This window comes from Calonectris borealis, chromosome W (genome assembly GCF_964195595.1).
Source record: "Calonectris borealis chromosome W, bCalBor7.hap1.2, whole genome shotgun sequence".
Lineage (NCBI taxonomy): Eukaryota > Metazoa > Chordata > Aves > Procellariiformes > Procellariidae > Calonectris > Calonectris borealis.
The window spans coordinates 42953984-42980514 of record NC_134351.1 but is presented as its reverse complement, the minus strand read 5'-3'; the positions used below and the strand labels follow the sequence as shown (position 1 = coordinate 42980514).

The 26531-nt window shown below is 45.9% G+C and overlaps 1 protein-coding gene across 1 annotated transcript in view; it reads left to right on the top strand.

The window, feature by feature from the left end:
• The window catches only part of LOC142075042 (serine incorporator 5-like), a 61992-nt gene that overhangs the window by 25490 nt on the left and 9971 nt on the right, over positions 1 to 26531 (top strand). Inside the window, 6 exon segments of the mRNA XM_075136038.1 lie at positions 5196 to 5363; positions 16393 to 16571; positions 16857 to 16939; positions 22252 to 22345; positions 23959 to 24170; positions 25000 to 25095. Of these exon segments, the coding sequence (XP_074992139.1) occupies positions 5196 to 5363; positions 16393 to 16571; positions 16857 to 16939; positions 22252 to 22345; positions 23959 to 24170; positions 25000 to 25095 (832 nt within the window).

Below are 26531 nucleotides of genomic sequence, written 5' to 3'. Positions count from 1 at the left end.
ACCTCAGTTGAAATGGTAAAACTGTTTCTGCCATTGCATAGTAAATCAGCAGCTGAGAAGGATTGATATGTCATTTTTCTTCCCTTTTTTTTTAGCCAATAAGTTGCTTTATTTGGTTACCCCAGCAGCAGAAACAACTATCAGTGCTACTGAGGTGCTGGTGATAGAGGGAACTAACACTTAAGGGTTAATAGCAGAGCCATTGTCTGGCTTGCTAGTGCAATCTTTTGTAGCTAGCAACTCGGATAGACAGATAGATAACAGGATCCTTGAATTACTAAACTAACTAACAATTCCTGACTGAGACCTTACTGTAGTGCATCCTCCCACTTGATAAGAGAGGATAGACCTTGAGCTGGCTCGTTAGGCCTCCTATGTAACACCTGTGATGAGATAAGTGTCCTATGTAAATCACTAACAATGAACAACTGTGAAGGGATAAGTGTTAAAGGACAAGATAACCTGATGCCTCGTTACATTCCAAGAGTCGAGGAACTGATGAGTTAATTAAGTGACCGTATATAGACAAAGGAAGCCCAGAGTTCAACTAATGGACACAGTGAAGAAGACTATGGACGACCACTGGAGAAGGAAAAGACCCTAACCCTAATTTTACTGCGCATGCTTGGACTATGTAAATGACTTCCAGGAACTCATTACCATAAGACCACCTTTTCTAAGGAATGTAATGAATATGTATATATTGATTGCATATAACCCCTGTAAGTTAAGTACCCTGGCGCGCACGACTTTGGTGGGACTACCCCCCGTGCTGCCCAGCGCTGAATAAACATACCTACTTTATAACCTTTTAGGTTGTGGAGTCTGTTTTCCGCACGTCACTGGTGCGAGGGTAGGAGTGAGTGGCCGGCAGAGGAGAAAGGCTGGGGGGAGCCGATGGCTGTTAAGCCAACCTTGCCACCAGAATAAATGTCTGTGAAATTGTGCTTTGAATATTTTTTAACAGAAAAATTTCCCACACAGCTTTCCACAGCTGTTATTGTGAAACCAATCAAGTCAACCATCATCCAGACAGTTCAAATCACTGCACTGTCTGTTTTCAAGTACACTAGGTTTTCAAATTTCAGGCAAGCTGGCACTGTGTGCTCCTTGAGCTCCTAAAGAGTAGCACCGAGCAAAACAGATGGCCAGTCTACGTTGTGGAGGCCTGGTGGCGCGCTGGGTTAGTGTGAGAGGGTAGGCTGATTGCAAGTATTTGTGGAAAGCATAAATATTTGCGTAGTGCTTGTAATTATTGTCAGACCGTGATGTTCATCCAGTGAGGAGATGTAAGACTAGAGAGGGAGCTGGGGTGGCCGTACGCACTCATGCTTGCTGCCTGACTTGTGGGAACCTTTGGACGAGGAAGGCTTGAAGACAGAACCTGCTGTGGGTGTAACAAACTGCCAGAGCAGCCTGGCTTTTGGATGCTCTTGCGTTGGGCTCTTGGGGACCCAGGACTTGGAAGGATCACAGGACTTTGAAGGAGCTCTGTAGGTATAGACCAGGATTTTCAAGGCCTGCCTGCTGGCAGAAGTCATGGACCTTGGGTTGTCTGGGTTGTCTCTGTTCTGAAAACCTCGAAGCGCCTTTGTTCTGCAAAACCTGTCCTTTGGAGGAGCTTTTGTTTAATGATAAGCTAAATCTGTAAAAGATCTGCGACAGTAATTGCTTTTCATCACAGCCCAATTGTTTAACATGTCAAGAATTTGTTACCAGCTTGCACTTCAGCACCAGTAGGTCCTGAGCCCCTGGGCAGACCCTCACTGTGGTCAAGAGAGGCAGAGGTGAGGTGAGATGGGCCATGCCCACGGTAAAGCATGTGGCATCAGAGAGACTGCATAGTTTAGCTGCACGTTGACGGCAACCTTTTAACAGAGAACTCGTTGTAGAGGTGGACTTTGAAGTCTGTCACCCAAAGATAACATCTTTGAAACCTCTTGGGTCAGTAGGTTGTGGCCAGCACCTTACTCTTTGGGACAGAGACTGTTTTCATTTATTTTTGGATAACACATATTTCATTGCGGCCCACTCTGTAATGTAGTTAGTCATAACCAGAGTTTAAAAAAGAAAAAAAAAAGCCAAAACAAAAAACCTACCCAAATTTGGAACTGTGGCTGAATAACCTAACTAACTTTCTATGGTTTCCATGGCTATTCAGAGTGCTTAAAGGAGTGCATCTGAAATAAGATGGGTACACTGGTATTTTTCACAAATATTGCCAATTTACAGGGTACGTACCAACTATTATAAACTGTCATTAAAGTCTCTCTAAGTAATGTGGAACAATGCATAAATGAGCTATATATTCTATTGAAGTATTTGTTGCTTTAAATAGCAGCTCCAGGGACCCAGGACTGGAAAAGGAGACACGTTGCTGGATGTGGATGAGGTTTCACTGGCAGAGCTCTCTAGCACATGGCTTTAGGAAAATGTTGTTCCCTTTACAAATGCCAAAGCTGCATACCTTTTTAATTCTTTAGTATAGTTTTTAACCTTATGGTGAGTATGGCCAGCAGTTGAAGTTCATCCTGGATACTTTGGACCTGGCTGATACAGATTGAAAGGACCTTTAGTCTTAATCTATTCTTCCCCCCTCATAAATCTGAAGTGGATGGATTATACTTTTCTGGTATGTTTTTGTTTTGAAATGTTAATTGTTCTGTTTGTTTGCTGAATTGTTAACTTGCCATAGTTTCCTTATTTCTTGGATTTGTAGTTGATGCTGTAGAAGTTAACTTAATTTCACTACATATAAAAATTAAAATTGCCATTCAGCCACCACTGTCTTCTGTTTTGAAAGTATACTTGCATGATGTGCTTATGCACATAGTATTTTTAATTTCCAGCTTTGGTGCCAACATGAGCCTATTCTGTTTATTCCCCACAGTTGGAGCTTTGTGTGTTTTGGGGAGGATTTCTGTTTTGCAGCAGCAGCAGCAGTTTTAGCAGCTGCATGCTTTGAGGCCCCTGTCTCCTCTGGCGTGAGATCCAGCGATGAACTGAGAGAAGAGCAGAGTGGGAGCCGGGTTGGACTGTCCCTGTTTCATTTGTTCTGCAAACCGAAGAGCTGTTGTCAAGTGAGGCAAGGTCCCATTTGCTACAGCCTTTGTGCGGGGCTCAAGGCAGGAAGCCTGAGCTGGGTATTGCAGCAGATAGATAGGCAAGGAAATAATAAGCTGGGAGTCTTTTCAAGACACTTTAAAATTATTTGGAGCTCTTTGATCAACCAGTCTGGTTGTGAGACTCTTGTGGAGTTATATCAGATATGCACATCTGCAAACACACATGTGAAACCCCCTTCTCTGGGTCGGACAGTCGTCGATGCTGGAAGAGGAAGTGTCCTGGGAGGAAAATAGCGCGTGGTGGTTTGGCGTCTGAAGGCGCATACAAGCGAGTGAAGTTTGCCTGGACAACTCAAATGTGGCACTTGCTGCTTAGAGTATACCCCTGGTGACGAACAAGTGCGTTTTGAATTCCTTGGCAAGGGCTAAGAAAAGCCATCCACCTCATACAGCTGCTTGCTAGAGAGCAGGGGGGTCCTCTGAACATTTGCGCATCCCCTCCAAGGGCTGAGGAAACATGGGGAAAAGGCAGCCTCGGACTTGTTCTTGGTGTACTCAAGCCCCTGGCGCTGGCAGCACACTGCCCCTGCACTACACACTAGCCACAGGGAGCCCCCCAAAAATGGGAGTGCTGAGGGGTGAGGTTGCTCTGAGTCTGCAGCAGCGAGACCTGGAAGAGAGGTTCCCTGCTCCTGGATGCCTGCTGATGTCCAAAAATCCCTCCTGTAGTCATGGCTGCTGGGTTAAGGAAGGGAGCCATATGAAGCTGCTGCCTATTGCAAGGAAGGGCCTGGCCAAGGACACTGCTGCGTTATGTATAAAAATAAGGCATATATTTATATCTTTATATATGACTTTTCTTAAAGTAGAAGGCAGGGAAGATGAATCCAGCTGCTTTGAACGTTAATGATCCTGTTGACAGCAAGGAAATAACGAGCCCCGAGCTAGATCCCTTTCAGGATTTGTTCAATACCTTTTTCCCTGTTCAATAAGGCAATTATGTGCTTTTTGCTATGCTGCTTGTTTTTTTTTCTTGGTGAACCCTCAGATAGTTGCAGGTAGAAAAGAACTAAAAATACACAAGGAATTCTGTCTCTGATAGCGTTTAATTATTGGAGACAGAATCAGCTAAATATCAGCTAAAGTGTGATTTGGTATTATTTTCCTTGCAGCTGTGTGGGGTTTTTTTGTTTTGTTTTTTTTTTTCCTTGTCATCTTGCAAGTGGAATCACCACTTTCACCTTTGCAAAGTGTGTCTAAATAACTGTGAAGTTGCATTTCTTCTCTGGCAGTACAAGATTGTGCCATTGTATTTTGGGTCCTTGGGCTATCTTTTGCTTTGTTTGTAGTAAGCAAAATATTTCCAGGTTCTTTTTCTACTGCCCAAGATATTTAGAATTTTCAATGTGGTTTTTGTTTGGTTGGGGTTTTTTTAGTTGTTGTCTGTTTATAAAGCATTCAGCACAACTGTCCCAAAGTGTGGCTTAAACAGTTCCCCCCTCCCTTTAATTTGCTCAAAGTCTTTAATAGCATAAAAAGTTCTGTAGCAAAAAAAAAAAAAAAAAAAGGTTTTTGTCTGTGTGTACACCAGAAAGGGCACCTTAAAAAGGACAGTGTGGTTCTGGTGAATTGAAATGGATCTGTACAGCTTGTTGTGAAACAAAACCCATCTCTAGCTTGTCTTAAAAACAAAATCATTTTGTCTGTACGTTAAAAGTAAACAGTTTTAGTGTCTGTGCCCTACTTGTGCAGATTTGTTTTTTCCCCACTATGGAGGGGATAAGAGTGTATTGCAGGAAATAGAGCTTGATCATTGCAGTGCCTGTTCTGCTGGGTGAAACGTGCCAGGACCATGAGCTGCATAGAGATAGCAGAGAGCAGGATTAAGAAATCAGGAGCGGTTCCTCCTCATCCTTAGTGTGTGGGAAAACTAGAAGCTGGTGTGCTTAAACCTAGTGACTTTTGATAAACAAGACAATCTGCTTCTACTTAAATACTGCTCAGCTGGGAGGAGATGACTTAAGAAATTCTGGAGTTTTACAGGAAGTCTCCCAGCTTCCCTGTCTGACTTTTGTGATAGAAACCTAGCGACGATGATGGAATGACTTGTGTTTTTGTCTTGCTTTCCAGTTGGCCTGCTGCTGCAGTACTGCTGCTTGTTCCTTGTGCTGCAAATGCTGCCCCAAGATAAAACAGTCAACAAGCACCCGCTTCATGTATGCGCTTTATTTCATCCTGGTGACTATCATCTGTTGTGTCATGATGTCAACAACAGTAGCTAATGAAATAAAAACTCACGTAAGTAAGAGAGATAAACCCACTGCTGCCCCTGAAAGGAAATGGGGCTCCTTCCACGTCTCTTCATGTACAGGGGTGCTCCCTCAGAAGAGGCGGTTGATTCCCTCTACCCACCCACTTCCAAACTCAAACAGGATGATTTTCCGTTTTCAGCCTCTTCCTGTCAATTGCTCATCCATCGAGTGTGTTTCACAACAGGAAGAGTCAAGGATCACAGGACTTGCAGCCTTCCTCCTTCTTCATTGTGCAGAAACACACTGCAATAAACCCATCCCAGGTTTGTTGCGCTGGCAGTGTCAGTGTCCCGTTAGGGGACATGTTATAGTAGAACAAATCGGTTCAGTCTAATGTTGAGTTCGTCTCTGGCAACTACTTTAGTAGCAGAAGAAGCAAATTAGAAAATAACTCTTCAAGTATTGTGTTTATAATTTTAATTCTATGTTCTTGGTGTTATGTGACAGACTACTGCAATGTATGATGCTGTGGATCCTTTACAAGGGGTTTTCTTCAGTGTGCGTTGAGTCATCGTGTTCACATGGCCTCTAAACACAGCAGATATTGTTTATCTCTAATTGTCTTTTTAATTAAAAAGCTTCAAAAGCATGAAAGGAGCTGTGGCTAAAACTAGATTTTAAAACTCAAGTTTCTTTCAGAGCTTTAATATAACTTTCCTGAGCTAAATGCTCACCAGCCTGCTTGTGGTCACACGCTAGACCTGTTGTACTGTGTTTTTGGTTTGGTTTCTTAAGCAACCCAAGTTGCTCTCAGTAGCACAAATCCTCTCTCTCACCCTCTACAAACTACAAGAAAAGTTGTCTGTTTTTAAGTAGAGGGAACAATGGCTGGATTGCTTAATTTTTAAAAATTAAATAATGTGGGACTGAAACTTAGTTTCTGCACCAAACTTGGCATCAGGCCTGCTGATGAGGTTGTGAATGTGCTTGCCCTGGAGGTTCAGGCGGCCTCCATTGCTGAGGGCATCTAGTTGTTTTGTGTTATCCTCCCAAGAGGGAGTGCCAGTGAGTGCAGAGTGTTGGGGAATTTTTATGGTACCCCTCGAGGCGAATTAAACACATGTTTGTGCTTAAATATAAAAAAAAAAATAATGAACAATGCATTGGGCAGAGTCCTACCGCAATAAGCGGTTCTACAAGGAGTCTGCAAAGATGTGTCACAAGCAGATTCCTTATATACACTTGCACCAGCACCAATCCCCTGAGCGGTTGCATGGGGCACCTCAGCCCTACCAGCTGGCCATGGGTCCATCCCCCAGCCCAGCTCTGCTGCCCAAAGGTGGCCCCTGAGGTCTTGCATTCCAGGATGGCTACAAGACAATGCTGAGGCTGTTTCTTATCTCATCACCAAGGGAAACTTCACTCCCTTGCAGGGAGTTGTTCTGTATCTGACACCCCTGCTTCCAGCCAGTTTAACCCCTTCTTGCAGTTGCGCCTTCTTGCCCTCCATGCCAGATCATTCCGCTGTCACAAATTACCACTGCTGAGCAGTTACAATTTGAATTTCCCTGTCAACAGTTAAGACTGTTTCTTCGTTTAACCAGTTGCTGGTCGAGTTGATGCCCTGCTTACCTTCTGCGCTTGACTTTCGGTTGTCTGTGAAACACTTCCCTCTGCAGCAGCCTGGGTCCAGAAGCTGGTTGTAGCACTGTCACGAAATACTGATTTAGGATCCTGCAGACTACGCCAATTTGTTGCGAATTAGTGGTTTTGAGAGCACTTAAAGAATCACTGGCAAAGGTATCAGCAAAAGGTGATTTTAGTAGAAATTTGTAAAAGCGCGACTTAACAGAATTCGATGGCAAGGTTCACTCTATTACTCATTACATGGATTAAGTATACACAGGGAAAATCATGTCAGAATTATGTTGGAATGATTTATAGAAAGACCAAGAACAAAAGGGTAAGGAAGACCCTCCCGTTGAGTCACGAGGTTCAGAGTAGACCCCCTTGCTTTCTAAACTCCTTCTCAGAGAGGAGTCTAGGTGCGGCTGGATCTACCCCTAGTCTCAGACCTGGTCAACGGTTTATGCCTAAGGGGTTATATATGTTTAGCAGCAATTTAAAGTGTCTAGCAGCAATCTAAAGTTCATTCACAGTTTTAAGGTAGATCATAAGATTTTAACAGCACTTAATCATTGACTAATTTAACAGTTACAAAGCAAGTTAATCAAGTTTACTACAATTACTAAATTACGATTATGCTTATTGTTAGTTATCTAAATCAATACACACACACACACAATATAGATCTATTCACACACAAGAGCCCATAGCCAGGTAAATTCATGAAAGACAAAGGCCTATAGCTAGATAAAGATACCGGTTAAAAATTCCCCTCGGGTCTGTGAAATACTCACATTAAATGCCTTGGCATTTCTCAACGGGCGAAGGGTTGAGCCCTGAGGAGTGTCTCGGCCGAGGAGTGTTTCAGCCCAGGTTCCGACGGTCCTCCGAATATCACAAACTTGAGAGTTTGTGAACTCTGAGAGGCGTCCCAATCAGAAGGAGACTCTAGGCGCAGCCCGCTGCAGTCCAGGAGAACTCAAAGGGTCTCCCTTGGGACCGCTGTTTATAGGTTTGCAAGATGATTGGCTTTAGTCATCAGTAAATTTCCATCTTGGCCACTATCTGAGATGGTCCGGGGTAGTAATTATGGTATTGTTCCACGGTAACCATGGTATCGTTCCACTTGAGCTATGATCCAGGTAGGGAATGCTTCAGGGCTGTCAGAGATGATGAATTATCCCCTGCTCTTGTTCCCTACCTTGATCAGGTAGCTGGTGTTCCTGGTACGATCAGTGTCGCTCCCCGCCTTAGCCATGCAAGAGTGCCTGGTACGGTCAAGGGACGTGTCGTGGTTTAACCCCAGCCAGCAAAAATAAACACCACGCAGCCGCTCGATCACCCCCCCCCCGGTGGGATGGGGGAGAGAATCGGGAGGGCACAAGTAGGAAAGCTCCCGGGTTGAGATAAAAACAGTTTAATAATTGAAATAAAACTAAGTAGAACAGTAATAATAACAATGAGAATAACAACAAGAACAGAATACACAAAGCAGGCAATGCACAACACAACCACTCACCGACCGCCGACCCCGTGTCACGAACGGGGGGCGAGCCCCCCCCCCACACCTGGTTTTTACACTGAGCATGATGTCACATGGTATAGAATACCCCATTGGCCAGCTGGGTCCACCACCCCGGCTGTGCTCCCCCTCCCGGTGCAAGCATCACCCAGCAACAGCCAAAGCATCAATGGGCCATCAACGCTCCTTTCACACCGAACCCAAAACACAGCACACCCCCAAGATACTGGGAAGAAAGTTAACCCTGTCCCAGCTGGAACCAGGACAATATCCACCCCTTATTCTATACCATCTACATCATGCCCAGGTCTCACATTTTCTCATACATTCCACTTAGTCACCGCTCCTTTTTCCTGCCTTTTGATATATACACACACAGAGATATCATTCCCTTAGTCCATGGGCCACCCCTCTAAAATGTCCACTGAGTTCATTTAGTCCATGACTTCGGGTTCCACCTGTCATAACAGTCTTGCAGGGCAGGAGAGATGGTGTGTGGTGTTGGGCTCTTGCATGCGGAGGCCAGTTCTGGGCACTCATCCGGTTCTATCATTGTTGCACCTTGCTCAGTTTCATCGGCGTTCATCCTACATTAATCTGGGTGATTCTTACTGTAATACTGTTAATATGGCATATGGTAACCATAAAAGTGATGACATACAGTACTATGTAATAACTAACATCGTACAATTCAGTTCATTGGCTATTTTCACCCAAAATTAAATCCCCCTGAGGTACACACCGGACTTCCCCATCCTTTCTCATCACCCACCAAGTGCACCCAGGTCCCTGAGCAAAAGCAATCCCACGGATGAGTTTTCCCTTGCCAGAGGCAGGAGTAACCCAGACCGTCTTCCCCAGCATATTTTTCATATGCACGACAGGGACTTTATCCCCCTCTACGGTACGTAAGGGTTTGGATAGGGCAGGGCCAGCTCGAGTGACAGATCCCCTAGTGTTGACTAACCAGGTGTCCTTTGCTAAATGTGTGTCCCAATGCTTGAATGTCCCACCGCCCATTGCCCTCAGTGTTGTCTTTAACAGCCCGTTGTATCGTTCAATTTTTCCAGAGGCTGGTGCGTGGTAGGGGATGTGATAGACCCACTCAATGCCATGCTCTTTGGCCCAGGTGTCTATGAGGGTGTTTCGGAAGTGAGTCCCGTTGTCTGACTCAATTCTTTCTGGGGTGCCATGTTGCCATAGGACTTGCTTTTCAAGGCCCAGGATGGTGTTCCGGGCGGTGGCATGGGGCACAGGATATGTTTCCAGCCATCCTGTGGTTACTTCTATCATGGTGAGCACATAGCGCTTGCCTTGGCGGGTTTGTGGGAGTGTGATATAATCAATCTGCCAAGCCTCCCCATATTTATATTTCAGCCATCGTCCTCCATACCAGAGAGGCTTTGTTCGCTTGGCTTGCTTGATTGCAGCGCATGTTTCACATTCATGGATAACCTGTGCAATAGCGTCCATGGTCAAGTCCACCCCTCGATCACGAGCCCATCTATATGTTGCATCTCTCCCTTGGTGGCCTGAAATGTCATGGGCCCACCGAGCTATAAATAATTCACCTTTATGCTGCCAGTCCAGATCTACCTGAGCTACTTCGATCTTGGCAGCCTGATCCACCTGCTGGTTGTTTTGGTGCGCTTCAGTGGCCCGACTCTTGGGTACATGAGCATCTACGTGACGTACTTTTACAGTCAGGTTCTCTACCCGGGCAGCAATATCTTGCCACAATGAGGCAGCCCAGATGGGTTTACCTCTGCGCTGCCAGTTGTTCTGCTTCCACTGCTGCAACCACCCCCACAGGGCATTTGCCACCATCCATGAGTCAGTATAGAGATAAAGTACTGGCCATTTTCCTTTTTCGGCAATGTCCAAGGCCAGCTGGATGGCTTTCACCTCTGCAAACTGACTCGATTCACTTTCTCCTTCAGCAGTTTCTGTGACTTGGCTTATAGGACTCCATACCGCAGCCTTCCACCTCTGATGTTTTCCCACAAGGCGACAGGACCCATCAGTGAACAGGGCATATTGCTTCTCGTTTTCTGGTAGTTCGTTATATGGTGGGGCCTCTTCCGCACGCGTCACCTCCTCCTCTGGGGATATTCCAAAATCTTTGCCTTCTGGCCAGTTCGTGATCACCTCCAAGATTCCTGGGCGACTGGGGTTTCCTATTCGGTCCTGTTGTGTGATCAGTGCGACCCACTTATTCCACGTAGCATCGGTTGCATGATGTGTAGAGGGGACCCTCCCTTTGAACATCCAGCCCAGCACCGGCAGTCGGGGTGCCAGGAGGAGCTGTGCTTCAGTACCAACCACTTCCGAAGCAGCTCAAACCCCTTCATATGCTGCCAATATCTCCTTCTCAGTTGGAGTGTAGCGGGCCTCGGATCCTCTGTATCCCCGACTCCAGAACCCTAAGGGTCGACCTCGAGTCTCCCCTGGTGCTTTCTGCCAGAGGCTCCAGGTAGGGCCATTCTCCCCAGCTGTGGTGTAGAGCACATTCTTTACATCTTGTCCTGCCCGGACTGGCCCAAGGGCTACTGCCTGAACTATCTCCTGTTTAATTTGTTCAAAGGATTGTTGTTGCTCAGGGCCCCATTTGAAGTCGTTCTTCTTTCTGGTCACATGATAGAGTGGGCTTACAATCAGGCTGTAATCTGGAATATGCATTCTCCAAAAACCCACAACGCCTAAGAAAGCTTGTGTTTCCTTTTTGCTAGTTGGTGGGGACATGGCTGTTATTTTGTTGATCACATCCATTGGGATCTGACGACGTCCATCTTGCCATTTTATTCCTAAAAACTGGATCTCCTGTGCAGGTCCCATGACCTTACTTTGGTTTATGGCAAAACCAGCCTTCAGAAGGATTTGAATTATTTTCTTCCCTTCTTCTGCTGTGTTGCCCCACATGATGATGTCATCAATGTACTGCAGGTGTTCTGGAGCCTCACTCTGTTCCAGTGCAGTGTGGATCAGTCCATGGCAAATGGTAGGGCTGTGTTTCCACCCCTGGGGCAGTCGGTTCCAGGTGTACTGGACGCCCCTGCAAGTGAAAGCACACTGTGGCCTGCACTCTGCCGCCAAAGGGATTGAGAAGAACGCATTAGCGATATCATTTGTGGCATACCACTTGGCTGCCTTTGACTCCAGTTCGTATTGGAGTTCCAGCATGTCCGGCACGGCAGCACTCAGTGGCGGCGTGACTTCGTTCAGGCCACAGTAGTCTACTGTTAGTCTCCACTCTCCATTGGACTTTCGCACTGGCCATATGGGACTGTTGAAGGGTGAGCGAGTCTTGCTGATCACTCCTTGGCTCTCCAGTCGATGAATCAGCTCATGGATGGGGATCAGGGAGTTTTGGTTGGTGCAATATTGTCGCCGGTGCACTGTTGTGGTAGCGATTGGTACCTGTTGTGGGGTTGTTGAAGGTCAAAGAACAACAGAAGGATCCTCTGAGAGACCGGGCAAGGTGGACAGCTGTTTAATTTCCTCCGTCTCCAGGGCAGCTATACCAAAAGCCCACCGGTACCCTTTTGGGTCCTTGAAATACCCTCTCCTGAGGTAGTCTATGCCAAGGATGCACGGAGCCTCTGGGCCAGTCACAATGGGGTGCTTCTGCCACTCATTCCCGGTTAGGCTCACTTCGGCCTCCAATACAGTTAACTCTTGGGATCCCCCTGTCACTCCAGAAATACAAATGGGTTCTGCCCCTTTATAGCTTGATGCCATCAGGGTACACTGTGCACCAGTGTCTACGAGAGCCTTATACTCCTGTGGGTCTGATGTGCCAGGCCATCGAATCCACACAGTCCAGTAAACCCGGTTGTCCCTTTCCTCCACCTGGCTGGAGGCAGGGCCCCTCTAGTTCTGGTCATAGTATCCATCTCTCACTTCTTGCAAACGTGAGTCAAGAATTTCTTCATTGCAATTACAGTCCAAAGTAAGATCAGCCCTTCTACTCTGTCTGGGGAACTGTTCACTGGAAACTGGACCGTCGTGAGACAGGTTTTTCCTGACAACTGGAGCAGCATTTTTCCTGGGAGAACCCCCTTTTGTGGTTGTTTTTCATTGCAAGTTATGTACCCGTGCCTCTAGGATGAAGGTAGGTTTTCCATCCCACTTCGTCATGTCCTCTCCATGGTCACGCAGGTAAAACCACAGGGTGCCCCGGGGTGTGTACCTTCTATATCCTCTCTCTTGAGCAGAAGAACGCTGACTCCTAATGGCTGAGATACTGGTCCGTACAGGTGGAGGGTAGGACATATCCTCTTTGAGTTGCTCGACCTCCCGGGACAGTTTCTCTACAGCCGAGACAAGGGAGGAGGAGATAGTTTCTTTAAAATCCCGAAGTCTGCTAACTAAGACATCCACCGTTGGTGCTTCTTCCTCTTTCCAGCACAGTACTGCCAACGAACTGGCATACGACGCTGGTGCGCTCCGTACCAACTTCTGCCACATGGGTCGCGTGCACTGGACTTCATCTGGATCTTTGGGCGTTTGGTCGTTGTCCAGGTCACTATAAACCACCTCCAGCATGGCTAATTCTCTCAGGTACTGGATACCTCTCTCCATAGTGGTCCATTTGCCTGGGTGATATATAACATCTTTGTCCTGGTTCCGGCTGGGAAGGAGTTAACTTTCCTCCCAGTAGCTTGGGGGGTGTGCTGTGTTTTGGGTTTGGTATGAAAGGAGCATTGATGGCCCATTGATGCTTTGGTTGTTGCTGGGTGGTGCTTGCACCGGGGGCGGGGGGCATAGAGGTGGGAGCACAGCCGGGGTGGTGGACCCAGCTGGCCAATGGGGTATTCTATACCATGTGACATCATGCTCAGTACAAAAACCAGGGGTGTGGGGGGGCTCGCCCCTCGTTCGTGACACATGGTCCGTGGTCGGTGAGCAGTTGCATTGTGCATCTCCTGCTTTGTATATTCTGTTATTATTGTTGTTATCATTGTTATTATTACTGTTCTGCTTTGTTTTATTTCAATTATTAAACTGTTTTTATCTCAACCCGGGAGTTTTCCTACTTGTGCCCTCCCAATTCTCTCCCCCATCCCACGGGAGGCGGGGGGTGAGCGACCGGCTGCGTGGGGTTTATTTGCTGGCTGGGGTTAAACCACGACAATCTTTCTTGAAGGGATACCTTTCCTTCACGCCTGACAGCAGTCGCCTCTAGAGGCTGAGGGCTTGTGCCCCTTGTCCAATCGCTTTGTCAATGCCCCCTTCCCTAGAAAGGGATCCCAGCTGTTTGGCTTCCTTCCCCTCTAATTCCAGGCTACTGGCCCCCTTATCCCAGCATCGGAGCAGCCAGGTGACAATGTGCTCGCCTGGACGACGGCTGAAATCTTTCTGCATATCTCGCAACTCATTCAGGGATAGGGATCGGGTGGTTTCCGTCTCGTTTATGAGTTCTTCCTCTTCCTTCTGCCCTCCTCGTGATGGCCCTGCTTTTCCATCATCCCTTTCTAAACGACCTGACCTCCGCTTCCAAGATTTCTTCTTCTGTACAGGGGCGACGGATACCAGCAAGGGTTGGTCCTCTGGTTCACCTGTAGTACCTGTTGCTGTGGTTGGATTAGCTGCAGTGCGTTTCGCGGGCGTTGGAGTACCCGCGGTGTCTGGTGCTGGGGTTTGAGTAGCCACAGTGCCTGTCGCGGGGGTTGGAGTAAGTGCAGTGCCTGTTGCGGGGGTTTGAGTAGCCACAGTGGTTGTCATGGGGGTTGAAGTAGCCGCAGTGCCTGTCCTGGGGGTTTGAGTAGCCACCGTGTCTGCTGCTGGGGTTGATCTCTGGACAGTATTCCTGAATAGTTGTTCAACCCTAAACAAGACCTGAACCACATTCAGGAGACATAGCAATATGATCATGCTTGTTTGAACATCCCAAGGATATTCAGAATTCTCAGGGAATATTGTGGACGTCTTCATGAAGAGGATAGAAGAAAAAGGAGTTTCTGACGATATGGAAGGAAAGATGAACAAGTGGGAGTAAGTGTCCCATCCTGTCTCCCCCCTAAATTCATTCTCCTAGGAGAAAATAGTGTAATTACTAATAGTTTCTAAGAGGTGGTTCCTGAGGTACAGAGATGACAGCAGTGCTGAGTATGGATACCAGATTAGACTTACGACCAATGATTTTATCACCTCATAAAACAGCAGCAAAATGATAATCTTGGCCCAGTTCCGAATAATGATAAACAGCACAACAGGGAACATTATATACCCAACATTGAGAGCCAGCCCCACAACTCTGAGAGCCGATAAATCAACATTGTGACCAATCAATATAATGAATGCTTATAACCAATTTTGTCTTAACACGCTTTGGTCAGATCTATCGTTATCTCAGTCCTTCATGCCCCACGTTGGGCGCCAAGAAGGACTGTTGTGGTTTAACCTGGCAGGCAGCCAAACCCCACGCAGCTGCTCGCTCACTCCCCACACACACAGTGGGACGGGGAGAGAATTAGAAGTGTAAAAGTGAGAAAAACTCGTGGGTTGAGATAAAGACAGTTTAATAGAACAGCAGAGGGAACATAATAATTATAATGATAATGATAATCATAGAATATACAAAATGAGTGATGCACAATGCAATTGCTCACCACTCGTGCTGACCGATAACCAAGTAGCGATCGCTACTTCCTGGATCACGCCTACCATTCATATACTGAGCATGACGTCACATGGTATGGAATACTCCATTGGCCAGCTGGGCCAGCTGTCCTGGCTATGCTCCCTCCCAGCTTCTTGTGCACCTGGCAGAGCATGGGAAGCTGAAGAGTCCTTGACTAGCAGGGTACTTAGCAACAACTGAAAACATCATTGTGTTACCAACATTCTCCTCATACTAAATCCAAAACACAGCACTAGGAAGAAATTTAACTCTATCTCAGCTGAAACCAGGACAATCAGCCAGAGTTTTTTATTTGTGTAGTGTTGTGTCCTGGCATGCGTTGTTTTCTGTCTCCTCCAGCTACCTGTGCAGGTAGCAGCGATCAGCTCCAAAGGATTTGATGTGTTGCTCAGCTGGTCTCACCACCCTTGGATTGAGAGCTGTGAGCGTACAGAGAGGCCCTTCTTTCTTTGAAACGAACAGTGGTTTTCTAATTAAATGCCTCTCTTCCTGTGCAGCTGAACAGCTCCCTGTCTGTGAGGTGGCGGGGCGGGGGAGTCACAGGACTGAGTCTTGGCCACAGAGACCTGCTTTTTGAGCGCTCGGTGTCATGTCTGCCTGGTGAAACCGATGCCAAAATGTGTGGCTGTTTGCTTTCCCCTCCTGGCAAGAGCAAGGCCTCAAAGGCAAATATTTATTGAGTCAAGAGAAAGGTGGAATTTTCCTGCCTCTCTGTTCATTTAAATCAAAATCAGGGCAACTGGCACAACTCCCGTTCAGAGGCTGTGATGGAGGGGAGGGGGCTTGCTGCCCCTGTGCCACTTGGGTGTGCTTAGGTCTACGTTTCCACTGAGGGCAGCATGAGCCAGAGCTTCCTGCCCTGCAGCCCCGTTCACGGCCTCTTCGGCTGGTAAAACTGCTGGTATGGCTCCACGTAAGCTGGATTACTGAAGCAATCAAAGTCTTTTGCCGTAAAGCATGGGAAGAAGGAAGAAGGTCCCTGGGGTCAGGGGATAAGCAGTAAGGGGCAGAGATGGCTTAAGCCAACAGAGCTGAAGGAAAGGTAGGTGGACTTGTACCCCAAAGCATCTGGAAGGAGTTGAGAGTTGAGGCTCTGGAAAACTCCAGTCCCTTCTGTTTTACATTTTTTTATGTCCTTAAATCCAGGCTGAGGGGTATCAAGAGTGAAAGGTGTCAGTGTTAAATGAAGCCAGTGAAAAGTCGGTGGTGCATAGACGTAGACATGCTTAGTTACAAGGAGCCCTGTGTCCTGTCTAACGGCTTGTAACGTGTTGTGCTTTTCAGATTCCCTTCTATGAGCAGATGTGCAAGGGTATTCAGGCAGGTGAGATGTGCAAGAAGTTGGTGGGATACTCTGCGGTGTACAAAGTCTGTTTTGGAATGGCCTGTTTCTTCTTTTTCTTCTGTTTGTTCACCATCAAAATTAACAACAGCAAAAGCTGCCGAGCATACGTTCATAATGGGTGAGTATTTGTTCGATTACTTAATTTCCACTTCTCTTTATCAGTTTGTGCTGCCTACTTTCCAGTTGGATGTAGTACTAGGGAAAGAAAAAAAAAAGTAGTTTATTTTACTGCTTTTGTCAGATATAATGCAGTCAAGTGAAAACTAAATTAAATGGCAATCAGTCATCAAAGGTTGTTTTTTTTCTGTTGCTGGGCTTTAAATAGAGATTTCTCATGGTACTTGAGTTGAAGACCTCTAATTCCTATTATAACCAGATGATTTTTTTTTCTCCTCTCATCCAGATTCTGGTTCATTAAACTTATACTTCTGACAGCAATGTGCTCAGGAGCCGCCTTCATTCCCGATCAGGACACTTTCCTCAATGGTACGTCCTTCTCATTTTGTTACGCTGCTTTGTTCTGTACTACCTTGTGGGTGGTTATAAATCCTAAAGGTCTGATCAACATGAGTATTGCTGTATTTCTTCAAGTAAAGCTAGTATAGTCCGAGTGCAAAATAAATATTTGGAGCTGTTTGGGGGGAACTGCGCACACACACAAAATAACCATTCATGTACGTGTTCTTTGTGTGAATGCACAGTTGTGGTGGGTTGACCTTGGCTGGACACCAGGTGCCCACCAAGCTGCTCTATCACTCCCTTCCTCAGCAGGACAGGGGTGGGAGAGAGAGAAAATAAGATGGAAAAAAACTCGTGGGTCAAGATAAAGGCAGTTTAATAAAGCAGAAGCAAAGGCTGCGCACAGAAGCAAAGGAAAACAAAAGATTTATTCTCTACTTCCCATCAGCAGGCGATGTCCAGCCACTTCCTGGGAAGTAGGGCTTCAGTATGTAGCGGTTGCTCCGGAAGACAAACATCGTAATAACCAATGCCCCCTGTGCTCCTCCTTTCTCTTAGCTTGCATTGCTGAGCAGATGTCATATGGTATGGAATATCCCTTTGGTCAATTTGGGTCAGCTGTCCTGGCTATGTCCCCTCCCAAGATCTTGCCCACCCCCAGCCTACTGAGTGAGTGGCGGGGGGGGGGGAATGTTGGAGAGACAGCCTTGATGCTGTGGGAGCACTGCTCAGCAGTAGCCAAGACACTGGTGTGTTATCAACACCTTTCTAGCTACCAATAAAAAGCACAGCACTATGAGGGCTGCTATGGGGAAAATTAACTCCATCTCAGACAGCCCCAATACAATCTCCACCCCTTATTCCATACCATTTGTGTCATGCTCAGGTCCCACATAATTTAATACATATATATATATATCTTCTGACTATCCCACTGTATTTAATTGGCTGGACGGCCGAGCCCAGAGAGTTGTGGTGAATGGAGTTAAATCCAGTTGGCGGCCGGTCACGAGCGGTGTTCCCCAGGGCTCAGTTTTGGGGCCGGTCTTGTTCAATATCTTTATCAATGATCTGGATGAGGGGATTGAGTGCTCCCTCAGTAAGTTTGCAGACGACACCAAGCTGGGCGGGAGTGTTGATCTGCTCGAGGGTAGGAAGGCTCTGCAGAGGGACCTGGACAGGCTGGATCAATGGGCTGAGGCCAACTGTATGAGGTTCAACAAGGCCAAGTGCCGGGTCCTGCACTTCGGCCACAACAACCCCAGGCAATGCTACAGGCTTGGGGAAGAGTGGCTGGAAAGCTGCCCAGAGGAAAAGGACCTGGGGGTGCTGATTGACAGCCGGCTGAACATGAGTCAGCAGTGTGCCCAGGTGGCCAAGAAGGCCAACAGCATCCTGGCTTGTATCAGAAATAGTGTGGCCAGCAGGAGCAGGGAGGTGATCGTGCCCCTGTACTCGGCCCTGGTGAGGCCGCACCTCGAATACTGTGTTCCGTTTTGGGCCCCTCACTACAAGAAGGACATTGAGGTGCTAGAGCGTGTCCAGAGAAGGGCAATGAAGCTGGTGAAGGGCCTGGAGCACAAGTCTTATGAGGAGCGGCTGAGGGAACTGGGACTGTTTAGTCTGGAGAAGAGGAGGCTGAGGGGAGACCTCATCACGCTCTACAACTACCTGAAGGGAGGTTGTAGCGAGGTGGGTGTTGGTCTCTTCTGCCAAGTAACTAGCGATAGGATGAGAGGAAATGGCCTCAAGTTGCGCCAAGGGAGGTTTAGACTGGACATTAGGAGAAATTTCTTTACTGAGAGAGTGGTCAGGCCTTGGAACAGGCTGCCCAGGGAAGTGGTTGAGTCACCATCCCTGGAAGTATTTAAAAGACGTGTAGATGAGGCGCTTAGGGACATGGTTTAGTGGGCATGGTGGTGTTGGGTTGACGGTTGGACTCGATGATCTTAGAGGTCTTTTCCAACCTTAATGATTCTATGATTCTAATTCTCATTACTGAAATCCCTGCTTACCAACACTTACAACTTATACTACATACTTAAACCATCTTTATACCCAACATACAGATTTATACATTCTCATTAACTACTATCCCCTGTCCTTTAACAGACAGATATTACTCTCACATTCCATGGGCTTCCTCCACTTCTCCAGATGTTCATAAGAACAGGCTATGACTTGGGCCCCATCTGTCAAGATGGGTGCTCAGGACAGGAGAAGCAGTATGTTCGATTGTTGGGCGCCAACACCGGCTTGGTTTGGGTCATCGTTGCACTTGCCTGGTTCCTTGCGAAACTCACTCTTCGTCATTTCAGGTCATTCCTGCTACATTATTTCCTACAACATACAGCTCACATCACAATTATTTTTCCCCCAAGGTTAAATCTCCTTGAGGCACACACCGGGTCTCCCCATCCTTCCACATTACCCACCAAGTACACCCAGGTCCTTGAGCGAAAACAATCCCACGAATGGGTTTGCCTTTTCCCATGGGAGGAGCAATCCACACCGCCTTCCCCAGCCACTTCCCTATGTGCACTACGGGGACCTTATCTCCTCTCACAGTATGTAGGGGGTTTTCCTCCCACAGTATGTAGGGGTTTTGTTTGGGCAGGACCAGGACGGTTAGCAGATCCTCTGGTGTTAACTAGCCAAGTGGCTTTTGTGCATTTTTTTTCTGACCAAGAACAGGCCAAATGGGTAGGTAAAATACCACTGTGGTGCTGTCTTGCAAATTCTTTAAGAAGCAGAGAGCTGTAATGGTGCAGAAGAAATTGTTCACGCTAGAATACAGAGCCACGTGTTAGTTTGGCTTGTACAGGTAGCTTTGCTGTAGCGCAGCAGCCGAGGGCCGGGCTGCGCGGTGGAGAGGTGCTGGTGCTCCAAGGGGGCATGGTGACCTGCAGGGCGCTGGCGTTGGGTGCCTGGAAACCTGCAATGCCATAAAAGAATTTGGGATGTTGTTAGCTTTCAGGATGGTGGTGTAAATGCAATAAGGTATAATTAGACTTCTTGCAGTGTGTTGTGAGTGCTCTGCTGAGGATGCCATGCCTGAAGCATTTCCAGTTTTGGAAGACACCCTGGCACTGCACAGGCATGCTGGTACTGGCCCAGCACTTAAATGACAGCTCAGGGAGGGGCTTCTCACAGGCCTCTTGTGGGCTAGGAGCAAAAATCCCAGTGGTACTGAGTCTGGGCGGGTGAAAAGGGGTGGGCTCAGTAACACAGAGGAGCAGTTGTCTACTGCCTGCCTCCACTAAAGCTCACTGAGTTATGTGTGTTTTCAACACCAATCTCTAGCCAGGGTGTTTAAAAGGGGAAAAGGAAGGAGTAACACAAGGGAAGAGGATAGAGTGATGTACTATGAGCACGGTGCTCTGGGAAACTAAGGTAAAAACCACTTCAAGTAAACCACTAAAAGGCGTAATTCAGCTTCTTGCTCTTACTAGCTGTTTGTCTGGTCCTGGTTCAGTTTGATGCCCCAGAAGTGAAGGGCTTCTTATCCCTATTCGTCTTCTCTGTGAAGTCATGCGATGGCTGTATGTGCTTGTCCTTAGCGTCTAATCACTGGTTGGATTAGAAAGATGTATTGGTGCAATGCATTGTACCCACGAGCAAGTGAGACTGCCTATCATCTTTGCAAGCAACCCTTTCTGTGGTGAAGTTGTCAAGAATTGAAGTGTTTGGGGAGAAGGGGAAACAGAACTTTTTGTGCTGATTGGAGGACTGTTTCTCAGCAACAGTCTAACCTAGTGTGGAGATGCAGCATAACAAGCTTTCTTCCCCAAATTAGTTCTTGACTTTTCTCTGTAAAGCTGTATTCTATACATCCTGCTAAACTGTCCTCCAGGAAGCTCCTGAATTTGAGATTTACAGAGGGTTTGGGTATTGTGTGGTTTTGTTTTCCCTCCCCCCCCAAAGCAACTTACATGGTTTTTTTTGGTTTTTTTTTTTTTTGCCTAAGAACATTCTTGGAGCATTCTCCCAGTTTGCCTATTTTTTCTAAAAAAAAAAAAAAAGCTCTTGCCATGCTTTCCGTGCTTAGCAGTTTGTTAATCATGGAGGAGGAGTATTATGTGCAAGCACTAGGTTTGTGTGGGCTGTAGCGTTAAATCCACACTGGCCATGCTAACCTTATCTATGATGGATCCATAAAACATCCTGCAGTGTCTTGCCTGTGGCAGTGGGAGATCCTGAGAGTCTGGCTCTTTAATTACTCACTCCATTGGTGGTCTGCTTTTCCCTACTGTGCCTTTCCCAAACACACATGCACACCCTGTTCCCTGCCTTTTTTTTTTTATTTTTTACATGCTAGCTTCTTCTATTTTTGTTTTGTTTGTTTGAAGAACAGCATGCTTATCAAGTGCATACAATACATTTAGCAAAACCAGACAAATGGCATTTTTGCTTGCTTTCAAATAATGAGCTTATGGTGCAGTAAAAAAAAACCCAAAAAACCCCAAAACTCTATATTGTCTGCTAAGGGTAACGTACCCTGACTGTTCTGTTATTCCAGTTTACTTATACAAGCTTTCTTCAAAAGGAAAACACAATGTTAGGATATGGTTGAACTTTGCTAATGCACTTCCTCGGTCGTCTTCGCTGAAATCAGCTGCACACCTGGAGTCATTTATGGGCTACACTGCACAAGCTGTATATGCAACTAAACATTTAAATAGTTATCCCTATTTCCTCAGAGACTTCTGATGCACATAAGGGATTTGTTGTCCAAAGTATCCAAACAGCTACCCAAATACAGTATATGTAGGTCAATGGTATTACACTAGACAGTCAAATAACCTGTCTTAAAATCAGTCAGTGAATACTGAGTGTTCCTGTCTCTTTGGGAATGGATCAGGACAGCATTTGTAAATGGATAAGCCCCACCGTTGTTTTTCTGTGGTACTGGAATCTGGAAGGGAAGAAATTGCCCTTTTTAGTACTGGGTTCCAGTACCTTGCAATTTTAGGGTTTAGATTCCTGTGAAATGCCTTCAGGCCACCTCCCCCCCACCAGTCACAAATAAAGGTTTCAGTATTTTCTGTCTGAATATAGTAACTTTGTCTCCACAAAAATTCTCTAGGTTAGGGAAACCATGTAAATGTCCTAACAGGCTTATTTTGAAAGTGTAGCAGGTTGCAAGCTGAATTCACCAGGGTGCTAATCTTGAGTTAGCTGAGCTGGCCTTTCAGCTGAAATCTATCATCTCCTGCTACATCTGCGGGCTTGAGATATTCAAACCGCGTAACAGCTTCACTGCATAGACAATAATTCCATTTTATCTCAAGGGAAAGGCAGCTGCAGTTTGACCTATTGTCTGCCTCTCTGCCTTGCAGCCTGGCGCTACGTAGGAGCAACAGGAGGTTTCCTTTTCATTGCTATTCAGCTCATCCTGCTTGTTGAGTTCGCACACAAATGGAATAAAACCTGGTATGTGTTGGGCAAGTAATTATTTGCATAAAATTCTGGTGGACTCCTGAACAACACATTTCTCATAACAAAGAATTTAAAAATACCATGGATGTAATTTCTGAAAGAAGACACCTTAATGTCAATATTTAGAGCTGTGCATCTTTGCTTCATCTACTTTCTTCTTCCCCAGTGGAGATGTTTCCTCCTTATTCACTTCTACTCTCTGCTGATTTATTCTTAACCTGAATTGCTCGGCTTCCAATTAGTAGTAGTGTGTAGGGATGCAAAGACCTCTATTTTAAGTTGTTTCTGTTTTATATGAAAACATACCTGCTAAGAAACAGAGTGGTGCAAGAGAATAAAACTGAATTTGCAAAACATAACAGTGAAACTGTGTGCAGTGATGTTAACTGGTAAATCCTGTTTTTTGGTGTCAACTTAATGCACATCAATTTTTTTTTTTTTCTTGACATGAGAACTGCTACTTTCTCTTCAACTTCTTTGCTTTCATCTAAATATGCAAGATTCCATTATCAACCCACATATACCCCATTTTGGCATTGACTTGATTTCTGGTTTAAGTACATTTGCTATTACCTTCCTGGCCCTTAACCTCTCATCATGCATTAAAATATTTAAATTGTCCTCCCACATATATGCAGGAACTCCTGCCTCCCCCTCCACCCCTTCCTGTCGCCCATTTCTTCCTCTACAACCTTTGCAGTCCTCTCTTGTTCTAGTTAGCATACTGACTGCTAAGAAAGAGTTTTAGCAAACCTTTGGGCTTTGTTAGATACCTGTTTTCACGGAGGAAGAGGCAAGTTCTCCTTATACCACAGATATTTTTACTGCTAATTACTGTAGCTGCTTTTCTGCGGATGAAAGATTTCCAGCAGCAGCATTTAACTTTAGCACTCTCTACATTAGATATTCTTTACAAAATAAGTCATGTTTCCACCAAAAAAACCCCACCAAAACCAAAACCCCACAAAAAAAAAAATCTTCCATGCACCAAAAAAACCTTTGTGCCAAAACAACTTTTTTTAGTTGGTACTCCTGAAAAACACAGTGATCTTTGCAAGGGGTGTTTGGAAAGTGAAGAGAGGAAAACAAGACAGACCATGCTTTAGCTGGGGGAGACTGGTGGGATAGACCCAAACGGAGAGGAGGCTTTTTGAGTGAAAAGGTAGTAAAACTGTCAAGGTAGCGCAAGGGGCAGAAGAGGGGCCATGCTGAGCAATGCCTTTGCTGTCCTTGTGTGAAGAGCATCGCTCGCTAGCTGAGCCTGGGGCACTCCCGAGTTCCCACTGAGGAAATTCCCAAAGCATTGAGCTGAGATGCGCTCACGGGCTGATCCCAGCGTTTGGGAGTTCTCGGAGTCATGCTGGGCTATAATTATTGAAAAAGCTGGCCTTGATAATACAGAAGGTAAACACTAATGCTAAGGAATGTTTCCCTCTGTTTCATGGGAGGAACCTTGCAAGGGCCTATGTTGGTGTAGATTACTATATAGATGCTTCAGGAAAGTAAGCACTGTCTTTTGTATTTGGGGATATAAACTATTCAACTATTAGAATTTTATTTTTTGGGAAAGGGAGAAAAAGATAAGGTGCTTGTCTCTGTCTCCCCAGGACTGCGGGTGCAAACCACAAGCAGATGTGGAATGGTTTGCTCGCCCTGGTCACTCTTGTCTTGTACTCCGTTGCTGTGGCAGCCCTGGTCCTCATGGCTCTTTTCTACACACGCTCAGAGGGCTGCATGTACAACAAGGTCCTGATCGGTGTTAACGGTGGCCTGTGCCTCTTTGTGTCGCTGGTGGCCATATCACCCTGTGTCCAGAATCGTGAGTCTGCTGACCTCTTCTCCTCCTGGGTTTCTGGTGCTGTCACGGTTGTGTGCCTGGAGGCATGAACCGTGTTCAGGACAGAAAGTCTCATGATAGTTCAGAGCTGGTGCTGCTCTTGCCCCTGTCCCCTTATCTACGCTATGAAGTGCTATTGCTGGTCATCAGCTCAGCTGCTTAAACTACAGAGATGTTTTGGGTGTGCCATCAGGCAGTTATACTGTAAAGAAGGCTCACATGCTGATGGCTGGTAATGTGTTGAGGAGCTTACACAACTCTTGCAGTGGTAGCAGTTGAGGTAATAGCTGTCAAACTCTTTCACCTCTGTTTTACCATTTACTTTTGGCTGCTTGTGATTTACCATATGTAAAGTTTGGGCCTGGAGGAGTTGACAGCAGTATTTCATGCTTCAGTATATTTTGTGTGTGCTGTTAGTATCTTGCATACATTGGACCTGGAAATAGTAATTTGAGTGACTCCAACACAAATTTTACGGGCAAATAAAACTATCATGGCAGCTTGTTAATAGCTTTTGGAAAGCTGGTGCTTTTGGCGAGAGCAGAAGGGTGATTCTTTACTTACATGGGAATCTAATGCCTTTCTAAAACAGCCAGCAGAACTAAAGGACAGACTCTTTTCTCTTTACCTGCCAGAGGAAATGTATCTATCTAAACTGCCTCAAAGACTTATGAACTGCCTTAAGTAAAACATAAAAGATACTCTCCTCTTCTGAAAGATACTAGTGTGCTGTTCTTTAAAGGATATAAATTTCTTTTTCAGTTTGTTAAAATGACTACAAAAATAATCTATTTTCCTCTTTCTTCTAAAGGCCAGCCCCATTCTGGTTTGCTGCAGTCAGGAGTTATCAGCTGCTACGTAATGTACCTCACTTTCTCAGCACTATCCAGCAAGCCACCAGAAACTAGTAAGTTATCTAGTGCTTTATGTAAATCCTTTGAGACATGCTATGTATTAAAAGCAAGAAGGCCTTTAGCAAACCTGAATTAACAAATTCAGGGGATATAGGAGTGCTGGTTTTGGTCTGCTCTGGAATATGCGGAAGAAATTGCGAGTACTAAAAATAAATCTATGCAGCATTTGAGAGACTGTAATTGGCACTCTCCATGTACCTTAAATGCTTTGGTCTAGGGGAGCTTAACTTACTATGGGTGGGTTGCATCTGTTGCACCAGAGCCATTCCAGCCTGTTTCCTACAGACAAATTTCCCAGAGTCCTGCAGCCTGTCCCTCGTGTGGCAAGTGCATGTTCTCGTGCGATAGGACGTAACTAAATACGTAACGTGTTTGGTCACATGATGGGAAAGGAGTTGGAACAAATGGCTCTTGGATGCCTCTGGAAGAGGCCAGGTGACCAGCTCCATCCAAAAGGTTACTAGGTCCACCACCAGTCAGTAGGTCCCTTGCACCCAGGTGGCTTTGTTCTGTTCTTGCTGTGCTGGCCATCAGAGTGGATACTAAAATCACTTCTTTTCCCCTAGAATTGGTATGCTAGATAGCCTTGGCTCTGGACTCCTAATGGAGCAAAAACTTGAGTACTGCTCATCTTTAGTTTTGAGAGGAAACATTCTGAGAAATTACTTGGAGTTATGCTGCAGTTGTTTGAGGTGACGCTGTTCTTCAGCAGAGTTCCTATACTCCACGTCTTCTAACCATTGGCATTGCAAGCCAGGAGTAGGGAACTCCCTAGAGTTTTAAGTTCTTTATGCTACAAAAAGACAGCAAGTCTTTACAAGCACAACTCAAACTGTTTCCTTTTCCCAGGTAACCATTAGATTCACCTATTTGGACAAGGAGCATTCTTTTCACTTACAGAAGACTTTTCTGGTTCAGATCAGTAATGCTAAAAACCCCTTATTTATTATTGCTTAACTTTTAGTGTTGAATAGCTGAAACAACAATAACTAGAGGAAAATAAGTCCATTGGCAGGAAGGAGAAGTTTTACAGACACCTTCCCAAAGAAAGGGGAGAGATGGATGGGGGAAGAATCTCTTTCTCTCACACTTGTGTAGGCACAGGCACACACACAAATGTATTCCAGAGCTAAGAATGAAAACCAGACAGTGTTTAGGTGGAAGATGTACTTATGGAGCTTAAGCAGTGCTTTTGAATGAATATAGAAGTTCATTTAGATGGCATCTGAATTGCTCATAAGACTTGACACACTGTAAAAAAAAAATGTTATTTCATGCTTGTGACAGTCAAAGCCTTCAGCAGTTAAGTGAATGCTCTGATTCTTCTGGTATGTATTGCAAGTGTGGTTATTGCATTTGTCAGAGCATGCATCAAGCACGCTCTCAGACCTCCTGAATCAGACGTTTCTCCTTGTCTTCGCAGGCCAGA